This window comes from Gossypium hirsutum, chromosome D05 (genome assembly GCF_007990345.1).
Source record: "Gossypium hirsutum isolate 1008001.06 chromosome D05, Gossypium_hirsutum_v2.1, whole genome shotgun sequence".
Taxonomy (NCBI): Eukaryota; Viridiplantae; Streptophyta; class Magnoliopsida; order Malvales; family Malvaceae; genus Gossypium; species Gossypium hirsutum.
In genome coordinates this window covers 64,540,626-64,562,275 of record NC_053441.1, presented here as the reverse complement: position 1 = coordinate 64,562,275, position 21,650 = coordinate 64,540,626, and the positions used below count along the sequence as shown (strand labels likewise).

General features: G+C 35.5%; 4 protein-coding genes across 4 annotated transcripts; all 4 read right to left on the bottom strand.

The window, feature by feature from the left end:
• Positions 1 to 282: 282 nt before the first annotated feature.
• On the bottom strand, positions 283 to 21,464 carry LOC107903486 (receptor-like protein 33). Its single transcript, XM_041092539.1, has 2 exons — positions 18,423 to 21,464; positions 283 to 385 (listed from the first exon to the last, which is right to left on the bottom strand). The coding sequence occupies exon 1, from the start codon at positions 20,858 to 20,860 to the stop codon at positions 19,484 to 19,486; it is 1,377 nt and encodes a 458-aa protein (XP_040948473.1). The 5' UTR covers positions 20,861 to 21,464; the 3' UTR covers positions 283 to 385; positions 18,423 to 19,483.
• On the bottom strand, positions 4,070 to 7,168 carry LOC107902199 (receptor-like protein 9DC3). Its single transcript, XM_041092831.1, has 2 exons — positions 5,872 to 7,168; positions 4,070 to 5,415 (listed from the first exon to the last, which is right to left on the bottom strand). The coding sequence occupies exons 1-2, from the start codon at positions 7,166 to 7,168 to the stop codon at positions 4,070 to 4,072; spliced, it is 2,643 nt and encodes an 880-aa protein (XP_040948765.1).
• LOC121217002 (transcription initiation factor TFIID subunit 6) lies at positions 11,826 to 14,513 on the bottom strand. The gene is made up of 5 exons (XM_041092541.1): positions 13,928 to 14,513; positions 13,703 to 13,840; positions 13,509 to 13,604; positions 13,286 to 13,410; positions 11,826 to 12,571 (listed from the first exon to the last, which is right to left on the bottom strand). The coding sequence occupies exons 1-5, from the start codon at positions 14,081 to 14,083 to the stop codon at positions 12,553 to 12,555; spliced, it is 534 nt and encodes a 177-aa protein (XP_040948475.1). The 5' UTR covers positions 14,084 to 14,513; the 3' UTR covers positions 11,826 to 12,552.
• On the bottom strand, positions 18,509 to 19,203 carry LOC121217310 (receptor-like protein Cf-9 homolog). Its single transcript, XM_041092830.1, has 2 exons — positions 19,055 to 19,203; positions 18,509 to 18,932 (listed from the first exon to the last, which is right to left on the bottom strand). The coding sequence occupies exons 1-2, from the start codon at positions 19,201 to 19,203 to the stop codon at positions 18,509 to 18,511; spliced, it is 573 nt and encodes a 190-aa protein (XP_040948764.1).
• Positions 21,465 to 21,650: the final 186 nt, after the last annotated feature.

The following is a 21,650-nucleotide window of genomic DNA, read 5'->3' as shown; positions in this document are numbered from 1 at the left end:
ACATTATTTGAGAATTTACAATTTTAAAAAATAGAATACGAAAGTTTAACTGTTCAAAAATCAATGGCTAATTTTTGGAAATTTTGACATGGTCTTGTTTCCTTCCTTTATATGTATAGCTGTCAACCAAAAGTAATCCACAAGCATTGTGGAAATCTGCAGAATGCCAAATTATTTTCCACATAGAAGAAATTGTTATAGTATTGACTGTGTTTAACTCGAGAAAAAGATGATGAGATGAGCATGAAGATTATTGATCCACCAATTAATAAGCTGACAAAATCTTGAATGCAGAGATTATTGAGGCTAAAAAATGAAAGTCATGAAAGAAGACATAAATAGTTGAACCATACACCCTTACAAATACTACGTAATGCAATGCAACCTTTCACCATAGGAAAAAAATTGAAAGACTTCAAAACAAGAAATTATGAAGATACAACATCAACACTTGAACACCATTTCCACTAACTAGTGTCACGGGCCAAAGTGCAATGCCCGTGACCATGCCGCAAGAAGTGCCCCATGGAGGTCTATCGATTAGATGGGGGACATTCAGCCCACAAGAACTGGCCCGATTCAAAGAGCTACTAAAGAAGCCTATCAGATTGAAGCCTGGTTGGCCCAATGATGAAGACATGGCAACTTAGGAAATTTTGGTAACTAATCTTAGAAGATAGAATAGAATCATATCTTGTAAGATTAGATTAGATTTGATATGGTAAATCTTGTAAATCCCTAAAATCAAGGGATATAGTGAATCTCATCTGTCGATGTACATGTATCTTGACTGTCGGTTTTGGGGGAGCTCAACTATAAATAGAGAGCCTCCCCCTCATTTGTAAATCATCCATTGTAACTTGAATTCTTAAGAGTAATAGAATTCTTGAGCATTTACTCAAACGCTTTGTGTGCTTTCTTTCTTTAGCTTTCTATTGTTCTCTTGTGGCTTCTTTTGGCACAATCGCTTCCGCTATATAAATTGGTGCCTTGGAGGAGTTCTAAAAGAATCCTCTCTTTTGGGAGTTAAGGCTGACTTGGGCGAATTTGGACGAACGGATCGCCTAAGGCCGCACGGATTGCGAGACGAAACGTCTAGCCCCGTGACAAGTGGTATCCGAGCCAAGTTTTGAACCAAGTTATTCGAGTGGTTCGAAGGCACTGTTGGGATGTCAAAAGAAGTCGTTGGTCAGAGTGAGCCAATGGAGACCCGTGGGAGGGCTAGAAAAGCCAGTCGCTCGAGGGAATTGCTGACAGCTTTGGAGAATCGAGTGGTCAATCTTGAGGAATCCGTAGGGAACGTGAAAGAGACGCTTGAATTGGTCGAGGGACGCACAGATGGGTTAGACTCAATGGAGGAGCAACTCAGAGATTTTGTGTTGGATTCTCTCGGTGCAAATAGGGAAAAGATAACGGAATTACTCGAGTCCACTGAGGTAAAGCTGGCAGAGAGGGATGAAGCTCTCGAGGATATGGTGCTAGCCATGCAGAAAGAAATGGAGGAGCTCAAAGGGGAGCTCGCGATTTACAAAGCCGCTTTGAGTAATGGGATGTTGTCTTCAAGGCCGAAGCAGCATGCAATGGATGTTCCCAAACCGGAGAAGTTTAAGGGTGCACGATCCGCGAGGGATGTGGACAACTTCTTGTGGGAAATGGAGCAATACTTCCGAGCGATGGGCATCGAGGATGATGGCATTAAGGTAAACACTGCTTCGATTTACTTTTCTGATGTTGCTCTCTTGTGGTGGCGACGTAGGTCCACGGATGAGAAACGTGGAGGAACGGCTATTGGAACTTGGGAGGAGTTTCAAGAAGAGTTGAAGAAGCAGTTTTACCCTCAGTTTGCCGAGAAGGAGGCTCGAGCAAAGTTACGTCGTCTCACGCAACAAGACACTGTTCGGGAGTATGTGCAGGCATTTAGCGAGTTGATGCTTCAAATCTCCGACTTGAGCGAGAAAGAAGCATTCTATTGGTTCGAGGATGGGTTAAAGCCGTGGGCAAAGCAGGAGTTGCGAAGGCAAGGAATCACCGAACTTACTGTAGCCATGGTCGAAGCAGAGTCCTTTGTTGAGCTTGATCCGGCGGGAGACAAGCTTGAGGCATCTAAGCCCAATGGAAGGGGCAATGGTGAGAGAAACCATGAAGAAGATGAAAGGGGACATAGCGATGGGGGCAACAGTACTGATAGCATAAGTGGCAATGGGAAACCACGAGATGCGAAGCGGGGATTAGACAACCCAAGGGACAAGAGGAAGAAGATGAAATGCTTCCTTTGTCAAGGACCACACATGGCGCGTAAATGTCCAAATAAAGTGATGATTTCGGCAAAGAATGATGAGCCGAAGGAGGAGGCGAAGCCTACCGAGGGAAACACATCGAAAGTCAATTCGATGGTGCTCATTCCTGGGAAGAGGAATGGAAATGGGTTGATGTTTGTGGACGTCAACATTGCGGGTCAGAAGCGGAGTGCTCTTATTGATACGGGAGCATCGGACTTGTTCATGTCGGAAAAGGCTGTGAAGAAGCTTGGTCTGTCGATTAGGAAATCGAATAAGAAGATCAAGGTAGCAACTTCTGAGAAAGCCCCAACTGTAGGAGTAGTTCGTGATGTGGAAATACAAATCGGCGAATGGAAGAGCAAGGAAGAATTCGAGGTAATCCAATTAAGTGATTACGATTTTGTGCTTGGCTTAAACTTCCTTGTTAGGATTCAGGCAACTCTGCAACTAGGGGCCGATCAAATCCATATTGCCACCGGTCCATCAACAAAGAGTATTGTGCCGGTGCATCGGGATGTGAAAGTTGGGACTAAGGTGTTATCGTCAATCCAACTAGTCGAAGATGTTTCGTATGGGAGAAACATTAAATCGGCAAAACGGAATGCTATGAAAGCCTCTTCGGAAGCGTTAGTGGCGCAAGGGACCGATATGAAGCCTGCGGGATCGACTGTGGAGCTGACACCTTTGGGAAATGTGGGTTGTGCATCGGGCTTCAAGGAAAAAGGAGCGATGCAAGGACAGTCGAGACGAGTAAATGCTACGAGTAAGGTACATTGCAAACACTCTGATAGTGTTTTGAATTCTGACTTGTTGGCTTGGCAAGGTCGTAGGGGCCCTTTCAAAGTTCATAAGCGAGGAGGCCAAGGAACTGTGGGCGGTACGAAGCCGAGGTATGAGAATCGAGGGGATTCCAACAGAAACAAGTCAAAATTGGGGCAAGTTAAAGTGGAGACTACTTGCCAACAGAATGTACCAACGAGTGGAACGGTTCAAGATAAGAGGCGACGGAAGTCGAGGCATAAGTTCCGAAGGAAGGGACAACCTGATCGCAAGACGAGTCAGGAAGAAGCCGAGGCAATGAAAGAGTTTCACAGTGAATCAAGTCAGTGTTATCCAGAAAACGCAACGAGGGCGTTGCGAGATTGGGTGGGGGAAAATGTCACGGGCCAAAGTGCAAAGCCCGTGACCATGCCGCAAGAAGTGCCCCATGGAGGTCTATCGATTAGATGGGGACATTCAGCCCACAAGAACTGGCCCGATTCAAAGAGCTACTAAAGAAGCCTATCAGATTGAAGCCTGGTTGGCCCAATGATGAAGACATGGCAACTTAGGAAATTTTGGTAACTAATCTTAGAAGATAGAATAGAATCATATCTTGTAAGATTAGATTAGATTTGATATGGTAAATCTTGTAAATCCCTAAAATCAAGGGATATAGTGAATCCCATCCGTCGATGTACATGTATCTTGACCGTCGGTTTTGGGGGAGCTCAACTATAAATAGAGAGCCTCCCCCTCATTTGTAAATCATCCATTGTAACTTGAATTCTTAAGAGTAATAGAATTCTTGAGCATTTACTCAAACACTTTGTGTGCTTTCTTTCTTTAGCTTTCTGTTGTTCTCTAGTGGCTTCTTTTGGCACAATCGCTTCCGCTATATAAATTGGTGCCTTGGAGGAGTTCTAAAAGAATCCTCTCTTTTGGGAGTTAAGGCTGACTTGGGCGAGTTTGGACGAACGGATCGCCTAAGGCCGCACGGATTGCGAGACGAAACGTCTAGCCCCGTGACACTAGATCCTTCTTCGTCCATTGCTGCGACTGCCATCCTTTGACTTTCTTCTTCGCTTCTTCTCATGTTGGATTTCAACCAAATTCACCAACCATTTCGGCTTACCAATTTTGAAAACAACATATCCCACGGACATTCCGAACACCACTCCGCATCCATAACCTATCAACACCACTTTCCAACCAAAAGTAATGTTTGATTTTGAGCCATCTTTTTCAAGCACATTTGGAGGTGCTGGCTCAATGATGTTGCAACCTTTCGAGACCGGAAACCCACATAGTCCCTTATTCCCTTGATATGAATCATTTCCAAATGTGTTGAATTGTTTTCCTTGAGGAATCTGACCATGGAGTTTATTTTCAGAAACATTGAAGGACGAAAGAAATGACAGATCTGCCAATCTATTTGGAATCGTCCCAGACAACCTGTTTGAAGATAGGTCCAACCATTCAAGACTTGTCAAATTCCCTATTGAGGTGGGGATACCACCATTAAGGTTATTATGAGAAAGGTTGAGCCCTTTCAGTAAGTTAAGCTTCCCAAAAACCTCTGGAATACCCCCTTCAAACTGATTGTTTGATAGATCAATGATCATCCACATGGTGAAAATTTTCACCAATTCCATATCTTGTCCTTTCATAACAATTCCAATGGAATAGGTAAAGAAGCCACCAATTCCAGGATTATTCACCCCCATGTACGACATTGTACTCCCAATCTTCTCTAGATTTATGATAGCCTTGAAGCTGTTGATGTATCTCACAGGTAGGGGTCCAGAAAAATAATTACTCGAGAGATCAAAAATTTGGATTTTAGAGAAAAAAGGGCTAGACTTGGAACTATTGACGCATAAGGACCCATGCATATGATTTGACTTCAATACCAGAACTTGTAGCTGTGGAAGACTTCCCAACCAATGAGGAAATGTATCATTGATCTTGTTGTTACCAAGATCTAGCACTTCCAGACCAATACAATTAAGGATGGATGGTGTCAATGGCCCTTCTAACAGATTTCCATTTAAGTTGAAATTAGTCAATTGGCATCCCTCTGCAAATGTTGGAGGAATCGTCCCATAGAACTTGTTCTTCTTCAGATTCAAGAATTGAAGGCTGTTGCTCAAATTTCCAAAACATCGCGGAATTGTTCCACTCAAGTTATTGTGGGACAAATCAAGAATTTTAAGATAAGTGGCATTGCAGATTAAAGAAGAGACCTCTCCATTGAAACTATTATTTGAGATCAGAAAGACATTGATCATCGAAGCTGGAATCGGAAGATTTCCACGAATCAAATTGGAGCTTAAGTCCAGAACTGCAATATTATTCCACGGAAAGTGCTCAACTTCTGTCAAAGAGTTGAGAGATACATTTAAGTAAGTCAAAGAGACATTCCCCACCTCTTGCATCCACTATGGAATCTTGCCTTCAATTTTGTTGCAAGAGAGGTCTAACCAATACAAACTTTTAAGCCCTTTTAAAAACTGGGGGAATTCACTAAGATTGCAAGATGACAAAAATAAGCTTGTAAGATTAACAGTAGAAGTAGTATTAGATGTTAAGGATAGGCTATTATATGAAAGGTCAAGATATTCGAGATTTGGAAGGTTTGAGAACATGCTAAACTCTATGACACCACTAAGATTATTTAAGGATAAAAGGAGCCAGGTAAGATTGAGAAGTTGGAATATTGAAGATGGAAGGGGACCTTGGAGTTTATTATTTTCTAGATCTAAATATTCTAGTGATTTGGTTTGGAATTCTTTGATATGCCCACTGAATTGATTTTGAGAGAGAATTATACCCTTTAAGGAGGGAGCAGTATACAACCATGACGGAAGTGTTCCATTGAGTAAATTGTCATATAAGACTAAATATATTAGATTCGGAACAGCGGTTACCTCATCTAGAATGGAACCTTCTAAAAAAATTTTAGCTATTTCCAAGTATTCCAACTGCGTTAGGTTTAGAATTGACAATGGAATTTGTCCACTCAATTTGTTTGATCTCAAGTCTAAATAAGTGAGTTGCAAGAGGTTTCCCAGTGATCTTGGAAGCGGTCCTGATAAGTTGGAATTGGAGAGATCTAAAAACTTCAAGGACACAAGATTCCCCATCGAGTCAGGCAATCCTCCACAAAAATTTGCGCCCCTAAGAATCAAGTACTCCAAAGATGATAAATTTGTGAATGAGACAGACAATCCTTGAAAGAAAGAATTTCCTGATAGATCTAAGTACTTTAGGGCCTGTAGATTATCAACTGAATCAATTAATTCTGTAGAGAAGGACACGGACGACAGATCCAAATGTTCAAGATTGCTGCTCCGATTGAACTTTAAAGGATCAAGATTGAGGTTTTGGTTGCCTTCCAAGTTGAGGAGATTGAGGTTTGGCAAATCAAAAATGTTTTTTGGGAATTTTCCTTGCAAATCACAACGAGCAAGACTGAGAGAACTTAGAGAAGAGGATAGATTCATGAAGACATGAGCGTTAACAGAAGACATGTTCATTCCATCCAAAAACAGATGTCTGACCTCGGTTAGGTTGTGAACAAGTCCCTCCAGAGCATGTTTGTCAATTGTTTGTACATAACCCCCAGAGGAGAGATCAAGTGAAACCAATTTTGACAGGTGGGAGACTTGGGATGGGACTTCTCCTGCAAACCCTGTATTGGAAAGGTTGAGGTAGAATAGGCTTGTAAACCGACCGAACTCGGATGGAATTTTGGAAAGACTAAAATCATTGTAGGCAAGGTTGAGTTTTTGAAGGTGAGGAAGAAGGAAGAGAGTGGTATTGGAAGGGAAGTTGCCATATAGCCAACTGCAGCTCAAGTCAAGGGCAATAACATGAGCATTTAGGTGGTCACAAGTGACCCCATCCCATGAGCAGCAATCTGTACCCTCCTTCCATGAATTTGTCTTGGGATAAGATTTAAGACCAGCAACACGATCGCAATAGAAAGAAGCATACTCTGTCTGAGTGATGGAAAAAGAATTCTTGAACTGGATTAGTGAAGAGCAGGAGTGAGATCCTGAAGAAGAAAAAGAAGCATAAAGATGGGGACAGAAGAGGAATAGGCAGAGAAAGAGATAGGGGGCCATGTTATGTTGGTAGAGGAAGATGAAGGATAGGAATGGTATTTATAGGCAACAAATAATACCACAACATTGGGGTTACAGTCTTTTTTTTCTTTTACATTGAAAAGTTATGGATGCTTTTACCATATATTTTTCATTCTTAAAATTGGATGCTTTTTCTTTTAGTAAAATCTTGTATTTCATAAAAATGTGTATACTTATATGTGTCTCATAATTTAAATCTAAAATCTCATTTGTTATAAATTCTGATAAATTTATTTGGGAATAATTATTTTTCATTCGTTAATTATTTCTTTTTTAATCAAGTAAAAAATTAAAACTAAAAAGACATAATGATTTATTTAGTATTTTTTAACTTTACAAACGAAAAGTCATTTTAGCTTTTCATTTTTTTAATCTCTTTTAGCTCATCTAAAAAATCAAAAGGTGGGACAGAGGATTAAAAATATTTTTTAAATATATATATTAAATTTTTTAGAATTAGAACTAAATTGTTAATTTTTGAAAATATTAAGAGTTAAATTTATTAAATTTTTTAGGATTTGAACTAAAATGACAAGTTTTGTTAACATTCAGGGCTAAATTTGTTGATTTTTTTTATATCTAGGATCAAATTGATAGAATGTGTAAACATTGGAGGGCTAAATTTATTATTGGACTAATAAAAAAAGCCCATATCAACTTTCCGTCACTCATTTAACAACAACTAACAGGAGAGTGACTAAAATATTTACTTTCAAAATGGTTAACAACTAAATCGAAAAAATTAATAGTTGAGTAAACTTGTTCATGAGTTGGACTACTTGCCAAGGCCCAAGGGCTGCCCAAAATTTGAGAGGGTCTAGATAAAAATATTAGGCGCAAAAATTGGGTTTGGGTAAAAAAATTAGGCCCGTTTAAAATATGGGTTGGGTTCAGGCTTGAACATTCAAAGCCCCAGCCCAGCCAGGCCCGTTTTTAAGTGTATAATACTTTATATTATATAAATTAGAACAGATTAAAAAAATAAACTTACACTAAATAGATAATAATACTATAATGTAAACATTAAAATAATGTTAAGATGACTATATAAAAATTTTCAATAAATAAAAAAGTTTAAATTATTAAATATTAAAATAAAATAATATAAATATTTAAAAAAACTAAAAATTATATGGGCATGCCTAAAATGAGCTTGGGTTAATCTTTTGCAAATATGGATGAGTTCAGGTGAAATTTTAAGCTCATATTTCGGGCCGAGCCTAGCTTGAGCAAGCATAAAGTACGTTAATATCATGCTTAGGCCTGACCAGGCCCGGCTTATGAGCACCTCTATAGTTGAGTAACTAGAATAGAACCAAAGGAATAGTTTAGTGATTATTTTTGTAATTGACCCATATGAAATTTAGGTTAATTTCTGCTATTAGTCCTCGTACTTTGCAAAAGTTGTGGACTTAACCTTTATACTTTAATTTGGTCATTTTTAGTTAATGTACTTTTCAAATTTTAAAATTTTAGTCATCACCAAACAATAATCGTTAAATTTATTAAGTTCTGTTATTTTCAAAAAATGATGCGACAAATATATTAGGCTTAACTCATAAATCGGTATCTAAATTATACCCATTTTCCCATGTTGGTACCTAAACTTATTTTTGGTCACAAGTGGTACATAAACTACTTTTTTTTTCCCAAGTTACTACCGCCATTAGTCAAAAGTCTATTTTAGAAATAGGCTTAACCCATAAATTGGTACCTAGACTATAATTTGGTACCTCCGTCATTAGTCAAACCTTTTAGTTTATATGAAAAAAAATTAATCAATTAAAAATTGACATGTAGTAAAAAAAAGACTATTATTATTTATATATATAAATGGGGAGAACTAGTTCAGCCAGTTTTTTTAGCTTAATTCAACTGATTTGTTTTTGTTCGCAAGTCAATCGATTCAACCCCTATTTCCGGACCGATTTCCTATCCAAGCAGTTGAAATCAGTCTGTTTTTGAAAACACTAGTTTTGATCGATGAAAGAACATTTTCGATCCCATCAGGTCAGAGAAGTAGGTGGTGAAATTCAAACCAAAATTAATCGCCAACCTTTTGACCTCAACTGGGCCATTTTCAAACATTATCGGCATTGTCAAACATTATAAAGGAATAAGAAAGAAAGATATAAAAAATTAATTAATTAATAATTATTTTTAAAAGTTTATATGACATACAATCTATTATTTGTTAGAATCTTTTTAGCCGATATAATATTTTGGTGTAAAATGAGTAACGGAAGAATGGTTTTAGTAGTACTTATGACCAAAATAAAAATTAGGCACCTTGGGAAAAAGAGCATTGTTTAGGAATTAATTTGTTGCTCGAGTCTTTTTTTTTAACGGTTTAACTAATGAAGATACTAATTTGAAGGAGAAAAAAAGTAGTTTAGGTACCACTTATGACCCCAAAAAAATTTAGGTCCCCAGATGGAAAAAGAGATAATTTAGGTGGGTTAAGACAATATATTATTTTAAGTATAATGACATACCAACTTATTATTTCTACATGTACTTGCTAAAAAAATTAATTAATTAATATCAACTCGCATTCTGCATCAATATTGAAATTTCAAAATTTAAAAAGTATAAAGACTTGGAACGACCCAATTGAAAAATATGGATTAAATCTATAATTTTCTACATAGTACAAAACTAATAATTAAATTTAAATAAGCAGATTTAATTATTAATATTATTTGAATCAATACTAAAATTTTAAAATTCAAAAAGTAAATGGTTTAAAATTGACCAATTCAAAAAATACAATGACTAAAATTGATCAAATTAAGGTATAAGGACTAAATCTATCATTTTCATTTTCGTAAAGTACAGAGACTAATAGCAGAATTTAACCCAAAATTTAATATAAATAAAATCCAAAGTTATATTTTTTGATAACTACAATACATTTATGAGCAAGGAAAAAAAAAGAAGACTTATAAAGATAAACACAGTAAGACTGAAAAAAACTATGGGGATAATTTACACAAATTCCTTCAAAAACCATAGCTTTTGGAGGTGAAATTTAATCAAAGGAAGAATGAAAGTTCAGGTTTGGGAGTAAATGATAACATACTTTCACCAAAAAGTTCAAATAATGATGCTAACAACTTCCCTGGGTCTGTGTCTTCCTTCCAAGCCTGAGCTAGAACGGTTGATGTCTTTGAAACCGACCCCCAACCTCCCTTCCAAGCATGTTATCATTTGATAACGGCCGTGACATTGATGATACACCAATATTGGAACCTCCTATGGTGGTAGAAAAGCCGCTAACTGCCCCTTGTAAATCAGTTTGCATGGAATTTATTGGCATCATACCTATTGCACTCTCAGTTGCTATTTTCTTGGCAGGTGGTTACTGCTGCATCAAGGTGTCAGTGCTTGCTTTTCGTTTATCTTGATTGATCAAAAAACGAATATCGTAAAGGGGGAGAAGAGACTTGTGGATTAAGTGTAAATATGATGGTTCGAAGAAATCATATTTGTCGCAACTTTGTTGTTACTTTTCCAGACGGGACGAGTTGGGGTGCTAGCAAACTGGGGAACATTTTAAGCCGATCATACATGCACAGTCCAGCTACACGCTGTTAGTGGAAATTTTATGTAGTGTTGTTAGTTCTACAGCAAATAAATGAAACGATGCTCATTAACTGGTACCAAATTTGATGTTAAACTTACCAGCAGGGCCCCATAAACACACCAGGCCTCGTGTCTTTTTATTTCAGGTTCAAGAAGCTACAAATACGCTTCAAGATTTGGTAGTATAAGTAAACGAACCTACATATGGAAGAAGAAGCATTAGCCAAACATATGAAAGACAAACTTTACAGATGCACGCTCGCACCATTTGTTTTGCATGTGTGAAATAGCATAAAAATGATATACACATGATTTGAAGAATAGATCCAAGTTTATAACTAAAAACTCAGACACCTGAAATTCATAACAACGAATATGCATGTACAAGTCCAAAAGAAAAGTGATGGATGTCGAATCCACCAATATAAACCTACGCCTAATTTGCAATTTAAGCAGTATAGGGAGTACGGTCGATCCCTCAGAGACTGGGTTTACTGCGAATTGTTTCTCTTTCTCGACCAAATTTTTGTCAGGGCAGTTGTCGTGCCCAAGAAGTTCGGGGGGAGAATAAAGTTGAAAATCTGGAACCTAGACTAAACAGGGAAAAAATGCGTGAAAAGTAAAGGCTGAAAATAAAATAATAAAATCAGTTAAATAAATATGAAGAAAAATTAATTAGAATAAGCTCAGCTTTAGGCACGGGTTTTTCCTCGTCTTTGAACCGATCCTCGAAATTAGATGAACTCCTCTTTTCCAATAAGCTAGTTATAGCTACCAAGGACGCCTCGGACACCAACTCTTCATTGTGTAAATTAGTATGGAACGTCCAATAACTAACCCTTACCGATCGAACAACCACGAAACGTTCGTGATTTAGAACTCCAACAGCTTTGTGTTCTAGAAGAGCCTAGCTCGAACCAATGTCCTCAACCGCGTGGGACATTTAAATCCGATTACTACTTCCCTTGACGGAACCAAACAACAATCTCCACTTGGCACGCCAATGTGTTCACAGAAAACTGATTAGAAACGTTCCTTTTGAAATTCCAACTGTACGTCTAACCACACTAAATCAGACGACGTCTTTTTTGACTAATGTTAGTCTGACTTTGTGAGTTGACAAAATCATACTCTTAATCCGGAGAAATAATAAGTACTAGAATTTTGGGAGTTAATTTGCTCGGGTTCGTAACTCACGGGTTTTGACGAGGCTAATTCCGGCCTAAAGCTGAAAATGGGTTTAGTTAACTAAGGTTTGGGGCATGTTGGTTATTGGATAAAATAAGGTAAAATGGGAGGCTGGCTACTGGAAATGAAAAGGGAATTTGGAAAAGAAGTTGTAAATGGTAAGTGGTAACAAGCTGGAAATTTAGGAATTGAAAGTAAAGGTAACTAAAGGCAATAAATAAATTCGTGAATAGTTGAAAATAAAGGTGGTTGGCTACTGAAATTTAATAAATTGAAGGAAAAGAAACTAATGGCAGCAAATGAATTCATGACAGGAAAAGAGAAAATGTATTGAGAGATGAAAGCTTAATATTTTGATTGATACTTAAAATGAACAATATAGCATCTATTTATACTAATGGCCTTACTAAATTAAGAGCCACCAACATAGAAAATCAAGGGAAAATATTCCATGATATAAAATAAATCCCAAAATAATCTCCCACTAAGTCAACAAAAATTTCAGCTAATTAATTTCGGAAAAATTCTACTTTGGCCCTCCTTCTTTGCTTCTTTCTTCAATCTAGCCCAATTGTTTCCTTTTTTTCTATTTAGCCCCAAATTGCATCCCTGCACAAAATTCAATATAAACATGGAAAAATTAGTGGTGCACTCTCATAAATTAACCAATTTAATTACATAAAATATGTAACTTTAGCATTTAATCAAATCCCCCTACTTAGTCCATGCTAGTCCTCGAGCATTATGCATGTATCTGCAAAAGAAAAAAAATTTCCTCCATAATAGGACTTGACCCCCATGGTTTGCACAATTCAACAATTTAGTCATTACATATTAACCTAGCTTAAGAAATAAGGAAGAGTGCCCCTCATTTTATTTATTTTTGTACTTAGGACATTTTCAAATTTTTTGACGCGAGACATGATGACAAACCAAGCACCATGTTCCGGTTACTCAATTCAAATGTCTCTAAGCGGGTTATTTCGCCCTACTCGTGATACTTAGTTAGTGGAGTAAGTACAAAGAAATTGGGCAATCACACAGACCTTTTTACGCGAGACATGATGACAACCCAAGCACCATATTCCGGTTACTTTGTCCGGTGTACAACCCCAATTTTCACTCTTAACATTAATATCAGAGAAGTATTATTTTTCTTTTATTTTCTTTTTTTATTTCTTCTTTTTTTTTCTTTTTTTCCTTCTTTTTTTTGTTTTTTTTTTTCACTTTCCAAGCTATTGGAAAGTTTATACAAATCATTATGCTCGAAATTAAGTCCAAAAGAATATGCATGTATAAGTCCAAAAGAAAAGAAATCTTCACCTTTTGCATATTGATGCCACTAGCTTTGCTGCGAAGTTTCTAAGTTCCCAATGATTGTCGGTGAATTTATTTCCTAACCTTTTTGCAACGAGGCGGGTAATAATAGATGGCATCAACTCGTGTAACTGAAGAACATTTTAAAAAATCAGATTGGTGGAAAATAAACCACTAGCATATTTGCATTAGTTCGTGTACTTCTAAATGATTGAAATAATAAACTCACGTAAGGTTCTATGTGTAAGTGTTCATTCTGGAGAAGACTCCGGGCAACACGCATCAAAGCAAACATGAGAGGGAAATTATTCAACTTCCGTGCAACCTGAGATAAATGTCGCAAAAATGTAAGCTTGAGATAACCAACCAAAAGTTCTTTGCAACACACATATATAATCAGGTATGATATATCTTTAAGACAACCTCATCCGCAATGAAATATGTAAAATAAGGAACTAAAGGATGTAATCCCGAGTCGGTTGCCAAACTCAGTAATGCTTGTTTAAAGAGAATTGAGACTGATTTATTCATGGTAATGTCCACGATCTTGTCAAAGTAAAGCTGCATGACAACCAAATTAGTCTTTTAATATCATTCTGTGCAAAATGTATTTTAACATAAAAATGTTGCTGAAGATGTACAACATACTTGAAGCTCTCTAGATAATACAGGCTTAACAGGTAATTTGACATCAACGGAAAGCCCATCTTCTTTGTATTCAGCCATTTTACCATCAGAAGGTGCTGCATGGAAAGCAAAATGCCAATTCCATGTTCCAATAACATCTACTATCCATACAGACATCGGGACGGATAAGGGATGTTGAAATGTTCAATTGAAAAAGAAAAGTTGATGAATGAATGTTGAGTTGACAAAAAAAATTGAAGCAAATCCCTGTGTAAAAGAAAAGCCACGTACTTTCGGAGTAAAAGTACCATGAAGGCCCTTGTGTCAATTAATGCTTGGAATTAATTGACTGTCATTTTCTATTACTTGCTAGAAAAATATTGTGTTGCTTTAAATTCAGACAAGAAATAGGGGAAAATTTTTTCATGGAAAGAAATTTTGCTAATTCAATTTCCCAAGTCTTTACTCAAAGTTGGTTCTAAATTAAATTTAGAAAAAGAAAAGAGGTTTAAGGGTGCAAAAAACCCTCAAACTTTTTCAAAAATAGCAACTAAACCCCTGTTCTTTTTTTTAAAACTCATTTGAGAACTTGAACTTTCAAAATACATCAAAAAGGCCCTCAAACATTTTCAAAAAAAGCAATTAAGCCCCTCCTTTTTTTTGCACTCAATTGGGTACTTAAACTTTCAAAATGCATCAAAAACACCCTCAAACTTAATAAAAAAAACCAATTAAGTCCCTACTTTTATTAAAAATTAGAGAAAAAATTAAAATCAATAATATTATTAAATTTTAATAAAAATTCAAATCTTAAAAATTTATTAAAAAATATATAAAAATTGTGAAATTTTATAAAAATTTTAAAATATATAGAAATATAAAAAATTATAAAATTTTATAGTCATAAGAAAATTATACAAAATGTAAAGAAATATAAATTTTGTAAAAAAAAATTTATAAAAATTATTGTACCAAAAGAAATATTTTATAATTTTTCTATAACTTTTATTGATTTTTACTTTTTTATCTGTTTTCGCTACATGTCATGTTGAATTGCGACACATAATGACTTTAATTATGCTTTTTACCGACAAAATCTTGAATGCAGAGATTATTCAGATAAGAAATCATGAAGACAAAGCACAAATGCTTTAACTTCATTTGCACCAACTAGATCCTTCTTCATCCATTGATGCGAGTGCTATATTTTGGCTTTCTTCTTCGCCTCTTCTCATGTTGGTCTTCAACCAAATTCACAAACCTTTTCGCCTTACCGGTTTGGAAAACAACACATCCCATGGCCATTCCAAACACTACCCCGCATCCATAACCTATCAACACCACTTTCCAACCAAAAGCAATGTATTGATAAACTTACCCTGAGTATTGCTACCCGGGCAAAAGTATCCATACCAAATCCTTTTTACCATAAATTTTTCATTCACAAAATTGGATACATTTTTTTTTCAAAATTTGTATTTCATTTGAACTCCCTAAACAACTGAGAAAATTAAGATTGATGAGATTACAAAGTAGATTGACTTAGTCTTCTTCCTCATAATACGTAAACAATGTGGGTGTCTATTTACTTAATATGTATGGCTGTCAAGCAATGTAGAATTTTGCACACAAACGAACAAAATTGTGGACTACTTAAAAATTCAAAGCATGTGTGGCCTATATTCATTTATTTTCCACAAAACTTGAATGATTTAAGAATAGTAGAATTAAAGTGAATGGGTATTTAATATTTTTTTGTGAAAGTTCAAAGACGGATTATTTATGAGATTGGATGTGGAAAAATTTGTATTTCACTTGAACTCCCTAAAGAATGAAGAAGTGAAATAATTAGAATTGATGAGATTACAAGGTATATTGACTGTGGAAAAATTTGTATTTCACTTGCTTCCTTTCTATGTATGAATGTGGAATTCGGCATAATGCCAACTTATTTTCCACGCAGAAGAAGAAATATGGTGCTCTATTCACTCCCTTTAACTTAGCAAACAAGGCCACATATGATTTAATTCACAGGCAGTGGCCATGAAACAACAACAAGGCCATAGCCAACCAACAAAACACGACAAAGACCCAGACTGGAATATATATATATGGTCCCTAAGTGTGTATATATTAATAGATTTTAAAATAAACAACACATTAAAAATGTAGTCCCTATATTCAAACTTATGCCTTAAAAGTTGAATAATAGCATCTAAGAAACAAATTTTCCACCAGACTGGAAATTTTGTATTGCTTGGAATGAATTGACTGTCATTTTCTATTACTTGCTAGAAAAATATTGTATTGCTTTAAATTCAAACAAGAAATAGGGGAAATTTTTACATGGAAAGAAATTTTGCTAATTAAATTTCCCAAGTCTTTATTTTTTGGCACTCAATTGGGTACTTGAACTTTCAAAATGCATAAAAAAGACCCTCAAACTTAAAAAAAAAAAACAATTAAGCCCCTACTTTTATTACAAATTAGAAAAAAAATTAAAATCAATAAAATCTATAATATTATTAAATTTTAATAAAAAATCAAATATTAAAAATTTAAATACCCAATTGAGCGGAAAAAAAGGGGTTTAATTGCTTTTTTTGAAGAAGTGTAAAGATATTTTTGATACATTTTAAAAGTTTAAGTGCTCAATTGAGTGGAAAAAAAAGAGGGACTTAATTTTTTTTTTGAAAATTTTGAAAATTTTGGAAAAAAAATATTGTATTGCTTTAGATTCAAACAAGAAATAGGGGAAATTTTTACATGGAAAGAAATTTTGCTAATTAAATTTCCAAGTCTTTACTCAAAGTTGGTTCTAAATTTAATTTAGAAAAAGAAAAGAGGTTTAAGGGTGCAAACTTTTTCAAAAATAGCAACTAAACCCCTGTTCTTTTTATGCACTCATTTGGGTACTTGAACTTTCAAAATACATCAAAAAGGCCCTCAAACATTTTCAAAAAAAGCAATTAGGCCCCTACTTTATTTTTTGGCACTCAATTGGGTACTTGAACTTTCAAAATGCATCAAAAAGACCCTCAAACTTTTAAAAAAAGCAATTAAGCCCCTACTTTTATCTGTTTTCGCTACATATCAAGCTGAGTTGCGACACATAATAACTTTAATTGAAAAACTAGACGTCGTTAACTTTAACGATCAATAGTTAAAGTTAATTATTAAAAGGACTTTTGATGGATTTTATTTTTTTTATGATTTTTATAAAATTTTATTTTTTGACTATTTTTCTAAAAAAAATTTAAATTATTAATAAGTTTTTAAATTTTATTAAAATTTAATATTTTTTTCTAAAATTTATTATTTTTATGATTTTTTTCTAATTTTTAATAAGAGTAGGGGCTTAATTGCTTTTTTGAAAAAAAATTAAGGCCTTTTTGATGCATTATGAAAGTTCAAGTACCCAATTGAGTGGGAAAAAATAGAGGCTTAATTGTTTCTTTGAAAAAAAAATTAAGGTTTTTTTATGCATTATGAAAGTTCAAGTACCCAATTGAGCGGAAAAAAAATAGGGGTTTAATTGCTTTTTTTGAAGAAGTGTAAAGATATTTTTGATACATTTTAAAAGTTTAAGTGCTCAATTGAGTAGAAAAAAAAGTACTTAAATTTTTTTTTTTTGAAAATTTTGAAGGGTTTTTACGCCCTTAAGCTAATAAAAAAAACATGTATTAATTTTGATTATAATTTCAATAATGATTTCAATATATCGTTAATTTTGTGTTTAAAAATTATGTGTTTGACTGTGAAATGATTCATCATCGTCCACCACAAACTATCCAAGTTTGCATTGTGAAAGCAGGTACTTCCACAAAGAAATAACTAAGGAGATCGGATCCACCAATTTTGCCTAAACTCTCATCAACATTGTTTAGTGGTCCCTCAATTTCACATCAATGCATTCAAATTGAAAAATGATTTAATTTGATAAAATTGAAGTAAGGACCAAAATGAAGTAAGGGTTTGAGTAGTGAAATCTCAAATATTGATGTAGTAACTAAATTATATGATCATGAAATATGAAAATTTAGAAAGTTGAGCATAAAATAGTAAAGTTTGAAACTATAAGGGGTTAAATTGTAAAGATTTCAAAACTTGAGTTTTAGGACTAATTTACATTATTTGAGAATTTACAATTTTAAAAAATAGAATACGAAAGTTTAACTGTTCAAAAATCAATGGCTAATTTTTGGAAATTTGGACATGGTCTTGTTTCCTTCCTTTATATGTATAGCTGTTAACCAAAGGTAATCCACAAGCATTGTGGAGATTTGCAGAATGCCAAATTATTTTCCACACAGAAGAAACTCGAGAAAAAGATGATGAGATGAGCATGAAGATTATTGATCCACCAATTAATAAGCTGACAAAATCTTGAATGCAGAGATTATTGAGACTCAAAAATGAAACTCATGAAAGAAGACATAAATAGTTGAAATGTTACATTTAAAACAAACCCTTACAAATAGTACCAATAATAAAGACAGATGCATGGCAATGCAACCTTTCACCATAGGAAAAAAATTGAAAGACTTCAAAACAAGAAATTATGAAGATACAACATCAACACTTGAACACCATTTCCACTAACTAGATCCTTCTTCGTCCATTGCTGTGACTGCCTTCCTTTGACTTTCTTCTTCGCTTCTTCTCATGTTGGATTTCAACCAAATTCACCAACCATTTCGGCTTACCAGTTTTGAAAACAACATATCCCACGGACATTCCGAACACCACTCCGCATCCATAACCTATCAACACCACTTTCCAACCAAAAGTAATGTTTGATTTTGAGCCATCTTTTTCAAGCACATTTGGAGGTGCTGGCTCAATGATGTTGCAACCTTTCGAGACCGGAAACCCACATAGTCCCCTATTCCCTTGATATGAATCATTTCCAAATGTGTTGAATTGTTTTCCTTGAGGAATCTGACCATGGAGTTTATTTTCAGAAACATTGAAGGACGAAAGAAATGACAGATCTGCCAATCTATTTGGAATCGTCCCAGACAACCTGTTTGAAGATAGGTCCAACCATTCAAGACTTGTCAAATTCCCTATTGAGGTGGGGATACCACCATTAAGGTTATTATGAGAAAGGTTGAGCCCTTTCAGTAAGTTAAGCTTCCCAAAAACCTCTGGAATACCCCTTCAAACTGATTGTTTGATAGATCAATGATCATCCACATGGTAAAAATTTTCACCAATTCCATATCTTGTCCTTTCATAACAATTCCAATGGAATAGGTATAGAAGCCAATAGCATTCCGATTATACACCCCCATGTACGACAATGTAATCCCAATCTTCTCTAGATTTATCATAGCCTTGAAGCTGTTGATGTATCTCACTGGTAGGGGTCCAGTAAAATAATTACTTGAGAGATCAAAAATTTTGATTTTTGAGAAAAAAGGGCTAGACTTGGAGCTATTGACGCATAAGGACCCATGCATATGATTTGACTTCAATACCAGAACTTGTAGCTGTGGAAGACTTCCCAACCAATGAGGAAATGTATCATTGATCTTGTTGTTACCAAGATCTAGCACTTCCAGACCATTACAATTAAGGATGGATCATGGATGGTGTCAAAGGCCCTTCTAACAGATTTCCATTTAAGTTGAAATTACTCAATTGGCATCCCTTTGCAAATGTTGGAGGAATCGTCCCATAAAACTTGCTCTTCTTCAGATTCAAGAATTCAAGGCTGTTGCTCAAATTTCCAAAACATTGCGGAATTGTTCCACTCGAGTTATTGTGGGACAAATCAAGAATTCGAAGAGAACTGGCATTGCATATTAAAGAAGAGACCTCTCCATTGAAACTATTATTTGAGATCAAAAAGACATTGATGGTCGAAGCTGGAATCGGAAGATTTCCACTGATCAAATTGGAGCTTAAGTCAAGAAATTCAATATTCTTCCATGGAAAGTGCTCAACTTCTGTCAAAGAGTTGTGAGATACGTTTAAGTAAGTCAAAGAGACATTCCCCACCTCTTGCATCCACTGTGGAATCTTGCCTTGAATTTTGTTGCAAGAGAGGTCTAACCTTTCCAAACTTTTAAGCCCTTTTAAAAATTGGGGGAATTCACTAAGATTGCAAGATGACAAAAGTAAGCCTGTAAGATTAAGCAATATATGATTAACACTAGAAGTAGAATTAGATGTTAAGGATAGGCTGTTATATGAAAGGTGAAGATATTTGAGATTTGGAAGGTTTGAGAACATGCGAAACTCTATGACACCACTAAGATTATTTGAGGATAAAACGAGGTGGGTAAGATTGAGAAGTTGGAATATTGAAGATGGAAGAGGACCTTGGAGTTTATTATTCTCTAAGCTTATAACTTCTAGTGATTTGGATTGGAATTCTTTGATATGCCCACTGAATTGATTTTGAGAGAGAGATATTCTCTTTAAGGAGGGAGCAGTATACAACCATGACGGAAGTGTTCCATTGAGTAAATTGTCATATAAGCCTAAATATATTAGGTTAGGAAAAGCGGTTACCTCATCTGGAATGGAACCTTCTAAAGAACTTTTAGCTATTCTCAAGTATTCCAGCTGCGTTAGGTTCAGAATTGACAATGGAATTTGTCCACTCAATTGGTTCCACGACAAGTCTAAATGAGTGAGTTGCAAGAGGTTTCCCAGTGATATTGGAACCGTTCCTGATATGTTGGAATCGGAGAGATCTAAGTACTTTAAGGCCTGTAGATTATCAACAGAATCAATGGATTCTGTAGAGAAGGACATGGACGACAGATCCAAATGTTCAAGATTGCTGCTCCGATTGAACTTCAAAGGATCAAGATTGAGGTTTTGGTTGCCTCCCAAGTTGAGGAGATTGAGGTTTGGCAAATCAAGTATGTTTTTTGGGAATTTTCCTTGCAAATCACAACCAGCAAGACTGAGAGACCTTAGAGAAGAGGATAGATTCATGAGGACATGTTCATTCCATCCAAAAACAGATGTCTGACCTCGGTTAGGTTGTGAACAAGTCCCTCCAGAGCATGTTTGTCAATTGTAAATGGCTCATAGTCATGAATCCAAGAGGAGAGATCAAGTGAAACCAATTTTGACAGGTGGGAGACTTGGGATGGGACTTCTCCTACAAACCCTGTATTGGAAAGGTTGAGGTAGAATAGGCTTGTAAACCGACCGAACTCGGATGGAATTTTGGAAAGATTAAAATCATTGTAGGCAAGGTTGAGTTTTTGAAGGTGAGGAAGAAGGAAGAGAGTGGTATTGGAAGGGAAGTTGCCATATAGCCAACTGCAGCTCAAGTCAAGGGCAATAACATGAGCATTTAGGTGGTCACATGTGACCCCATCCCATGAGCAGCAATCTGTACCCTCCTTCCATGAATTTGTCTTGGGATAAGATTTAGAGCCGCAAGACAAATAAGCATCCTCTGTCTGATTGATGGAAAAAGAGTCCTTAAACTGGATTAATGAAGAGCAGGAGTGAGATCCTGAAGAAGAGAAAGAAGCATAAAGATGGGGAAAGAATAGGAAAAGGCAGAGAAAGAGATAGGAGGCCATGTTATGTTGGTAGAGGAAGAAGAAGGATAGGAATGGTATTTATAGGCAACAAATAATAACACAACATTGGTGTTACAGTCTTTTTTTTCTTTTACATTGAAAGTTATGGATGCTTTTAACATATATTTTTCATTCTTAAAATTGGATGTTTTTTCTTTTAGCAAAATCTTGTATTTCATAAAAATGTG